This window comes from Melospiza georgiana, chromosome 26, assembly GCF_028018845.1.
Source record: "Melospiza georgiana isolate bMelGeo1 chromosome 26, bMelGeo1.pri, whole genome shotgun sequence".
NCBI lineage: Eukaryota > Metazoa > Chordata > Aves > Passeriformes > Passerellidae > Melospiza > Melospiza georgiana.
The window spans coordinates 7,504,658-7,515,207 of record NC_080455.1 but is presented as its reverse complement, the minus strand read 5'-3'; the positions used below and the strand labels follow the sequence as shown (position 1 = coordinate 7,515,207).

General features: G+C 59.1%; 1 protein-coding gene across 1 annotated transcript; it reads left to right on the top strand.

Annotated features, from left to right (window-relative positions):
- The first annotated feature begins 1,683 nt into the window (after positions 1 to 1,683).
- OCLN (occludin) lies at positions 1,684 to 10,247 on the top strand. Its single transcript, XM_058040863.1, has 8 exons — positions 1,684 to 1,721; positions 3,352 to 4,049; positions 5,360 to 5,518; positions 7,415 to 7,554; positions 8,232 to 8,429; positions 8,838 to 9,009; positions 9,398 to 9,439; positions 9,558 to 10,247. The coding sequence occupies exons 2-8, from the start codon at positions 3,354 to 3,356 to the stop codon at positions 9,657 to 9,659; spliced, it is 1,509 nt and encodes a 502-aa protein (XP_057896846.1). The 5' UTR covers positions 1,684 to 1,721; positions 3,352 to 3,353; the 3' UTR covers positions 9,660 to 10,247.
- Positions 10,248 to 10,550: the final 303 nt, after the last annotated feature.

Sequence of the window (10,550 nt, the reverse complement as noted above, 5' to 3'; positions counted from 1 at the left end):
ACGCGCGGTGCCGGGCAGCGGTGGCACTGGTGGCACTGCTGGTCGGGCACTGGGGAGCAGCCAGGAGACATCGCGCTGTGCCCGGGCGTCGCGTGTGTCCCCTCCCCATGCGACGGGCAGGTAACGGCGGTGGCAGGGGACCGGACACCGGCCATTGTCCCCAAGGGCTGGCGCGGGGAGGGGACAGGAGGGGACACGGTGTCCCTGAGCGTCACCAGCGGATGTTTTCCGCTCATCCCAGCCCACACTGGGGGGACAGGGACACCCCGAGGGACACGGTGGCCTCGCGGTGCCACCAAAGAGGGATGACCGCAGGTGGCCCGTGGGGGAAACTGAGTCACGGTGACACCGCGGCTTATGTGTCCCCTCCAGGGGTGGCCTCGAAGCGTCAGGAGCCCCCCGGGGGTGCCGCGGTCTCCAGGAGCGGTGACATCCCCGCGAGGGCCCCGCCGTGTCCCCCCCGCACGGCGACAACACCACCTCAGCGCCGCCACCCTCCGGGTGGCGATGTCGCCGCCAGCGCGTGCCAGGCGTGTCACCTTCGAGGACGAGCTGGTGACAGCGCGGGGGACGGTCGGTGCTGCCGGGGCGCGGGGGAGGCCGGGGGACGGCGCTGGGTCCCCAAAGGGGTCCCCAAAAGTGTCATTGCCGGACAATCCATCCCGATCCCGGCGGGATTCATCCCGGCATTCCCGATCCCAGATGGATCCGTCTCGATCCCTGTTGGATCATTCCCGATATTCCCGATCCTGGCTGGATCCATCCCAGCAGGATCCATCCCAATCCCAGTGGGATCCATCTTGGAAGGACCCATCCAAACATTCCCGATCCTGGCTGGATCCATCCCAGAGTTCCCGATCCCGGCTGGATCCATCCCGATCCAGATTGGATCATTCCTTGCAAGATCCATCCCGACATTCCCGATCCCGGCTAGATCCATCCCAACAGGATCCATTCCAATCCCAGTGGGATCCATCCTGGAAGGATCCATCCCAACGTTTCTGATGCTGGTTGGATCCATCCCAATCCCAGTGGGATCATTCCCGACTTTCCCGATCCTGCCTGGACCCATCCTGGCAGGATTCCCGGTATTCCCGATCCCGGTGGGATCCATCCCAACAGGATCCATCCCAACATTCCCGATCCCGACTGGATCCAGCCCGACATTCCCGATCCCGGTGTGATCATTTCTGCCTGGATCCATTCCCGATCCCGGCTGGATCCATCCCGATCCCGGTGCCACTGGAGCCGCGACAATCGGGGACGGCCGGGGACACCCCCCGAGCCACCCCGGGGTCCCCTCCCCTCATTTTGAGGTTTCTGGGGAGGCCCCGCCCCCGTTGCGCCCCCCCGGATGTGTCCCTTGCCCCTTCCACAGGAACTGGGATAATTAAACATTGATTAATTCATTAATTACCTTTGGCAATTAACAAAAAACCTCCAAGTTTTTTTTTAGGGGGGAGGGCGGGACGATCTCAAGCCTTCCCCGCTTTGGGGACGCTCCAGTTTCCCCTTTTGTCCCCCCAGAATTTCCCCAGACCTCTCCCGGGGGCTCCTCCCGATTGGGCCCAGCCCCCTTTTAACCCCTCCGTGCCCGGTGCTGCCCCCCGCCCTCCCCGGGGGCGGGACCCGGGGCCGGTGCCGCAGCGCCGCCGCCGCCGCCGCCTCCGCCGCTCCCGGCTGCCATTTTAAGGTGAACAAAGCGGCGGAGGAGGCGGCAGGTGAGCGGCTCCGCGGTACCGGGAACCCCCGGTACCGGCACCGGCAGCGCGGGAGGAGGGCGGTACCGGAACGGGAGGGAGCACCGGGGGTCTCCGCTCCCCGCTGCGAACGGGGGTGGTTCGTCCTTCCCCGAGGCACCGGGGGCCTCGCCGGGCTTCTCTCCGGCACCGCGGGCCGGACCGGGAGCGGCCACAGGATTCCAGTGCGGGTACCGGGGTCCCCACCGGCACCAGGGTCCCAGCCAGTACCAGATTCCAGAGCGGTACCGGGGTCCCCACCGGGTCCACACCGGTACCGGGGCCCCAACAGGTTCACATCGGTAGCGGCCACGGGATTCCAGAGCAGTACTGGGGTCCCCACCGGCACCCGGGTCCCCGTTGGTTCCGGATTCCAGAGCGGTAGCGGGGTCCCCAGCGGCTCCGCGCCGGTACCGGACTCCCCGACACCACCGAAATCCCCTCCGTGCTGACCCCGGTAGTGCTCCCGGTACCGGAGCCGTCCCCGGCCCGGCTGCCACCGGCGACACCACGCTCCGGTCCCTGCTGCGGATCCCGGTGGCCTCCCGGGGGTCCCAAGTGGAGTCAAATGGGGGGATCCGCCCGGCACCAGGAGATTTGGGATCGCTGGGACCGGGGCATTTGGAATCGGTGGGATTGGGAACCGGGACCTTTGGGCACCCCCAAAACTCCTCCCCGCCCCTCCCGGGGGTCCCGCCGAGCCCCAGTACCGCCGGAACTGGCGCCCGCTTTGAGTTTCCCACAGGAACTCGCCTTTCCCCCAGCATTTTGGGGTTTTTTTTGTTGTTTTTTTTCTGGGTTCTCTGCATGGCACGAGGGGGTCCCCACATTAATTTTGCTGATTTTAACCCCCCACCCCAAATTTTCCAGCCGCTCTCCTCGTGGCTCTGCCTCACGTGGACTTGGTGATTATAATTATTTTTAATTATTTTGATTTTAATTGTGATTATTTTGATTTTTAATACATCCGGATCAGCTTAGGCTACCTGCTTCCCATCGGGGAATTCCAACAATCCCAATTAATTCCCTGCCGGCTTCGGGCTGTTGGGGACAGGGAGGTGACACCGAGAGCCTGGGGTGGCACCGGCTGGTGACTCACCGTGCCTCAGTTTCCCCACGGTGACGCCGTGCCTCAGTTTCTCCACAAAACTTTTGTGGCATCTTTTTATGGAGTCTCCAAGGTGCTTGTGAGGTCTCCAAAGTTTTTTTTGGTGGGGTCTCCAAGGTTTTTTGGGGGGGAATCCCCCGGTATTTTTTGGGGGGGGTCTCTGAATTTGTTTGTGGGATCTCCAAGGTTTTTGTGGGGGTTTCCAAGGTTTTTTTGGTGGGGTCTCCAAGGTTTTTGTGGGGGTCTCTCCAGGTTATTTTTGAGGAGGTTTCCCAGATTTTTTTGTGGGGTCTCCAAGGCTTCTTTGGTGGGATCTCCAAAGTTTTTTGGACACCCCAACTCTGTGTGACAACCCTGTGCCTCAGTTTCCCCACACAAACCGCCGCGCCTCCCACTCCCTCTCCAGCTGGGTGGCGACGATGACAAAGGGACCAAAGTCCTTCCTCCACCACCTCCTCTGGCGACAGAACCTCCCTCGAGCATTCTGTCCCCTGTCCCCTGCAGGGATGTTCACCAAGAAACCCTACGACAGCGCCTACGGGCCACCCCCCGCCTCCTACGGGCCACCCACGGGTGACTACGGCTACGATTTCGGCGCCCGCTCGCCGCCACCGGGCTCCTACTACATTGAGGATGTCCCTCAGCATTTCTACAAGTGGTCGTCACCGCCGGGGCTGGTGCGGCTGCTGGAGGGCGCGGTGATGCTGCTGTGCATCGCCGTGTTCGCCTGCGTGGCCTCCACGCTGGCCTGGGACTACGGCTACGGCTACGGCGGCGTGCTGGGCACCGGCCTGGGCGGTTTCTACGGCTCCGGTTACTACGGCAGCGGGGTGAACTACGGCTACGGCTACGGGGGATACTACGGAGGCGTCACCAACCCGCGGGCGGCCAACGGCTTCATGATCGCCATGGCCGTGCTCTGCTTCCTGGCCCAGCTGGGGCTGTTGGTGGCCAGCTTGAGCAAGTCCAGCAGCTCGCGGTCGCGCCGTTTCTACCTGGTGGTCATCGTGGTGTGCGCCGTGCTGGCCTTGGTGATGCTGGTGGCCAGCATCGTCTATGTGGTGGGGGTGAACCCGCAGGCACAGATGAGTGGTGGGGGCTACTACTACAGCCCGCTGCTGGCCATGTGCAGCCAGGTGTATGCCGGGGGCACCGTGCTCAACCAGTACCTGTACCACTACTGCACCGTGGACCCGCAGGAGGTCAGAGGGGACACCCCGGGGGATGGGGGCTACTGGGAGGGAATGGGGACCACCAGGGGACGGGGACTACCAGGAGGGGACAGGGACCACGAGGAGGGGCAGGGACTACTGGGGGACAGAGACCACCAAGAGGCGATGGGGACTACTGGGAGGGGAGGAAGGGCCACCAAGGAATGGGGACCACTAAGAGGGGACAGGGACTACCACGAGGGGATGAGGCTATCGGGAGAGAATGGGGAGGAACGACCACCAGGAGACAGGGACCACCAGGATGGGACAGGAACTACCAGCAGAGGACAGGGACCACCGGGAAGATGGGGACCACCGGGAGGGGAAGGAAGGACCTCCAAAAGATGAGGGAAGGACCACCAGGAAATGAGGGATGGACTGAGGGAGGGACCTCCAGGAGGGGAGGGAGAGACTGAGGAAGGGAGGGAGGGAGGGAGGGAGACACCCCCAAAAAATGAGGGAGGAACCCCCAGGGGGTGAGGGAAGGATCCCCACGGAAAGGTTTGGGATTCGGGAAGGGCAGAGAAAAATTTGGGATTCAGGAATCAGCCCCGCCCCCTCGCTCACCTCCCCCCTGCTCTTCCCCGAGCCAGCCCCAAACAGCAGCGATCTCAAATCATTCCCAGATCCCAATCCTGGTCCCTATCCCGATCCCAATCCCGGTCCAGGTCCCGCTCCCGGTCCCGTGCCTGACCAGGCCGGGGCCGCTCCCCCCGCCAGGGCTGGAATTGGAATGCGGCGTTTCCAGCCCGGCCGGCGGAACCGGGAGCGCCCGGGGCCGCCCGGGACTGGCACGGGATGGGGGCCCGGCAGTGCCCGGCTGGCACCGGGAGCCCCCAGATCCTGCCCGTCCTTCCCAAACCCCGAACCTTCTCAAACACCCCAACCTTTTCTGTCCTTTTAGAATCCCCAAACTTCCCAAATCCCAAAGGAGGTTTGGGAAGGAGAGGAAAGATTTGGGGTTTGGGAAGGTTTGGGAAGGACAGAAAAGCTTTGGGATGTGGAAAGATTTGGGGTTTGGGATTTGGGAAGGACAGGGAAATGTTTGGGATCTAGGAAGGTTTAGAGTTTGGTATTTGGGAAGGTTTGGGGTTTGGGAAGCAGACAGAATCTTTGGGATTGGGCTCACCCAACACCACGAGGATTTCGAGGATGAGAGTCCTGATGCCAGGAATCCCTAAACCCCAAATTCCCAAACCCCTGAATCCCCAAATTCCCAAATCCTGAATTCTTGAACGTGGAATCCCCAAATTCCCAAATAATTCCTGAATAATTCCCAAATAACCCCTGCACTCCCTCAGGCTGTGGCCATTGCCTGTGGGTTCCTGACTGTGCTCCTGCTGTGCCTCATCTGCGTCCTGGCGCACAAAACGCGCAGCAAGATCTGGAAATACGGAAAACACAACATTTACTGGGATAAAATCCCTGCTGAGCCCCAGGGACCTGACGTCGAGGAGTGGGTGAGAGCTGCGAGTTCAGGATTTGGGGTTGTTTGGGACTTTGGGATTGTTGGGATTGTTGGAAATGTTGGATTTTGAGGTTTTCAGATTGTTGGAAATGTTGAGAGTTTGGGATTGTTGGAATTTGGGGATTGTTGGGATTGTTGGAATTGTTGGAAATGTTGGGATTTTGGGGATTGTTGGAATTGTTGGGATTTTGGGAGTTTTGGCAGTTTGGGATCGTTGGAAGAGTTGGATTTGGGGGATTTAGGGGATCTGGGGACACTGGGAAGGGGTTTGGGGACACCAGGAGGGGACTTCAGGGGAATTTGGGGACTTGAAGAGGTGTGTGGGGACACCAGGAGAGGTTTGGGGACCCCAAGAGTGCTTGGGGACACTGGCAGGTGATACTGCCAGGCGACGCTGCCAGGTGACACCGGGGCCACAGCGCGGTTTCGGTCTGGCCAATGATTAACCGGGAGGTGGCCCTGGGAAAACCTGGAGTGGTGCCATTGGATGGGGACCCTGGGGACATCCCGGTGCGGCCAGCGTGGCCCGGGATGTGTCACCTGCTGGGGGATGGGTGAGAGTGTCACAGCGTTCCCGTGGGAAGGGTTGGGACAGTGGCTTTGGGGACACTCCTGTCCCTGTCCCCTGTCTCTATCTCTGTCCCCTGTCACCAACCCCTTCCTTGTCCCCTGTCCCTCTCCCCATCCCTGTCCTCTGTCCCCTGTGTCCCCATCCCTGTCCCCATCCCTCTCCTCTGTCCCCATGCTTGTCCCCAAGCCACCACTCCCAGTCCCGTGTCTGTGGGGCCATGCTCTCTGTATCGATTTTTATTTATTTTCATTTTCTTTAATTTTATTTATTTTCATTTCTTTTGATCCTGCCCGCCTTTATTTGCTCAAAGCCCCTCCCTGGCCGAGCATTTCCTGTCCCTCTGGGGACACGGTGACACCCCAGGTGCCTCCCCCCCATCGTGCCACCTCCCCCGCTTTGGGGATGTCACCCCCTTTGGGGACATCTCTGTCCCCAGATGCCACCACAACTTGGGGACACACCGGGTGGCCCCCAGGAGGGGACAGCGGCGCAAGTGGCGTGTCCGGCCGGATGTCTCCAAGGCCACCAAGGCAGCGGGGACCGGAGTCCGGCACAAACAACCCACAAAGGGCCGGAAGGAAGGGGACGGGGGGGGGGCAGCCGGATGTCCCTTGTCCCCCTGTGGGGCCACCCCAAACCTCTGGGGGCGTCACCCTGAGGGTGGCACCAACCGCCAGCTCTATTCCTTTGTCCCTTTGTCGCTGTCTCTCCACGAGCATTTGGGGTTTTGGGGGTTTTGAGGTTTTTGTGGTTGTTGGGTTTTGGGGGTTTTGGTTTTTTTGGGGTTCTTAGGTTTGGGGGTTTTTGGGTTTTGGGGTTTCTGGGTTTGGGTTTTTTTGGTTTTGAAGTTTTAACTTTTAGGGGTTTTGGGTTTTTGAGGGGTTTCTGGGTTTGGTTTTTTTTGGTTTTGGGGTTTTGGATTTTTTTGGTTTTGGAGTTTTGGAGTTTTTCGGTTTTGGGGTTTCTGGGTTTTGAGCTTTTTGGGGATGTCCCTGGAGGATTTGGGGGGACTCCAGGTGGGACAACAACCCCTGGTTTCCGTGGACTTTCTGCCGGATTTCTCAGGGAATTTTCGGGGATTTCTTGTGGTATTATCAGGGATTTCTTGGTGTATCTTCAAGAAATTTTCTGGGGTTTCTTGGTGAATTTTCAGGGATTTCTCAGACAATTTTCAGGGAATTTTCGGGGGCTTCTCGGTGAATTTTCAGAGATTTCTGCGTGGGCCAATTCCCACGCAAATTTCTCGGGACATTTCTCGCTGGCTTCTCCTTTATCCCAGCTGAGTTCTCCCCCAAAATCCCAAATCCCTTTTTCCAGGTGAAGAACGTGTCGGGCGGGACGAGCGTTCCGGACGAGGCCGCCACCGTCGCGTACTCGGAGAAGGGCGGGACCCCCGGGCCGGCCCCGCCCTACAGCCCCCCCTTGTACAGCGACCCCCCCCAGAAGGGCTGGAAAAGGTGGGGAGGGGGCGGCAGCGCCGGGGGACGGGATGGGGAATGTGGGGAATATGAGGAGGGGGCGGGAAAAGATTGGAGGGGTCTGGAAATTTGGGGAGGGGTCGGGAGAGTGGTGGAAAAAGTGGGGAAGGGGCAGAAGAAGGAGGGAAAGGTGCGGAGTGGTCGGGGGAAGAATGGGGGGGTTGGGAAATATGGGGAGGGGGCGGGAAAAGATTGGAGGGATTGGCGAATTTGGGGAGGGGGCGGGAAAAGGACGGAAAAAATGGGGGAGGGGCGGAAGAGGGAGAGAAAGGTGAGGACAGGTCGGGAAATTTGGGGAGGGGTCGGGAGAGGGATGGAGAAGGGTGGAAAATTTGGGGAAAGGGCGGGAAGGGGTGGAGAAAATGGAGAAGGGGCAGAAGAGGGCAGGAAAGGTGAGGAGGGGTGGAGAAATGTGGGGAAGGGCCGGGAAAGCGGTGGAAAAAGTGGGAAGGGGAGAGAAAGAGGTGGGGAATATGGGGAGGGGTCTGGAAAGTTTGGGAGATGTGGGAGGGTTCGGGAATGGGTGGAGGGGTTAGGAAATAAGGGGAGGGGTCAGGAGAGGGGTGGGGAAGGATTTGAGGGGTCGGGAAAGGGGGAATCCCCCTGTGCACCCCCAGGGCCGTGTCCCCGTGTCCGATGTCCCCGTCTCCCACCAGTGACCCCCCCTCGGACCCCCCCTCACCCTCGGAGGAGCCGGACGCTGCCCAGCCCCCCCACAAGCCCCCCGCCCGCCGCGGCCGCCGGGGCCGGCGCCAGCCCGAGGGCTCCCAGGGCTCCCAGTGCTCCCAGTACGACACCGACCCCGCCACCGCCCCTGAGTCCAGTGACGAGCGTGACAGCGAGCAGTGGCACAGGTGACACTCGGGACAGTGCTTCTCACTGGGTCTCTGTGGCCCTGTGTCCCCATGTCTGGTGTCCCCATGTCTCCAGTGACCCCAATGTCCCCAGTGCCCCCATGTCCCATGTCCCACACCCAGTGTCCCCATATCCCAATGTCCCCGGTGTCCCCAGTGTCACCAATGTCGCCAATGTCCCCAGTGTCCCCATATCCCAAATCCAATGGCCCCAATGTCCCCAATGTCCCCGTATCCCATATCTAATGTCCCAATGTCCTCATATCCCAAATCTCAATGTCCCCAATGTCTCCAATGTCCCCATATTCCAAATCCAATGTCCCCATATCCCATATCCAATATCCCAAATATCCCCCAATGTCCCCAATACCCCCATGTCCCCAGTGATGTCCCCATGTTCTCCTGCAGGCTGTACCCCCCGATCAACTCCCCGGGCACACGCCAGCGCTACAAGGCGGATTTCGGGCAGGAGCTGCGGCGCTACAAGGAGCTCTGTGCCCACATGGACGGGCTCAATGAGCGCCTGGCACAGCTGGCAGCACAGCTGGACCAGGTGCCCGAGGACAGCGCCCAGTACCAGGTGTGCCCCTGCTGCCCCCCAGACCGCCCTTGGTGCCCCTTTTTACCCCTTTTTCCTTCTTTTTACCCCTTTTTCACCTCCACTCCCCCCTTATTTCTTCCCCCATTCACTCCCTATTGTCCCCTCTCTGTCCCCTCTGTCCTTTCCATGTCCCTGTCTCCTCCTGTTCCTCTGTCCCTTCCTGTCCCTCTGTCCCTCTGTCTCCTATGTCCTTGTGTCCCCTGTCCCTGATCCCGCTGTCCTTCTGTCCCCTCCCTGTTACCTCTGCTCCCTTCGTCCCCCCATCCCCTATCCCCTGTCCCTCTGTCCCTGTCCCCTCCATCTCCCCTGTCCCTGTCCCCACTGTCTCCCCCTGTCCCCTCTGTCCCTGACCCCGCTGTCCCCGCAGGCGCTGGCCGAGGAGTACAACCACCTCAAGGACGTGAAGAGGGTGAGTTCTCAGGGCTGACTTTTAGGGTCACCTGCCTCTTTGGTGACATCCCCCATATCCCCAAAATGTCCCCAGAATGTCCCCAGACATCTCCTAAAGTCCCCAAATGCCTTTCCAGAGCCCAGAGTACCAGGACAAGAAGCGGGAATCCAAAACCCTCCGGAACAAACTTTTCCACATCAAAAGGATGGTCAGCGACTATGACAAGCTCCGGGGCTGACCCCAAAGCCACCACCCCCCAAAAAAAAAGGGACATTTGTAGGGGGGACACCCCAAAACCCCACCCTCCGACCCCCTCCAAAGACTTTTGTGCCTTTTTTTGTCTTAAAAAATTCCAAAATTTATCATTTTGAGCCCTCCCCAGTGCCAAGGGTGGGGGGGGGTATGATGGCAGCTGTTGGTGTGACCCCATCTCCACCCCAAGATGTCCCCCACACCCTTCGGGATCTCCCCCAGTGCCTTCCCCTGGTTGTAAATAGGGTTTTTTATGGGGTTTGCACTCCCCTAGCTGCCTTAAAGGGGTTTTGGGGGTCCCAAACTGGGGTTTGGGGGACAAAAAAAACTTTTTTGGGGTTTTTTCTGGGGGGAAGGATGAGCCAAATCCCAAAATATTTTGTAGGGAATTGGTGGGATCTGTGGGAATCATGTAATATTTTAATTGTTTTGTAATAAATTAAGTGTAACTGTTGATTTTCATTTAGGGTCGGGGTGAAATGAGAAGGTTGAAATTCCCCTAAATTTGGGAGGGGACCCCAAAACCCCTCCCAGTTGTGGAGGGGAAATCCCAAATCCCTCCACTTTGGGAAGGAAATCCCAAATATCTCTGTTTAGGAAGAAAAATCCCAGATCTTGAGAAACCCAAATCACCCAAATACCAAATTCCCCCCACCCCAAAAAAAACCCCAAACTGTATAAGAACCCCTGAAATCCCCAATTCCCCCCAGCCCAAAAAAAATTTCCCAATTTCAGGATTTTTATGGAATGTTCCCTATTTTTGGGGTGGGTTTGATCTCCTCAGTTCCAATTTTTCTGCTGTATCCCAAATCCAGTCCCTGGGATTGCAGGAAATGTCTTTAATTGGCGTTAGTTAATGGGTTTATATAGCGTAGTG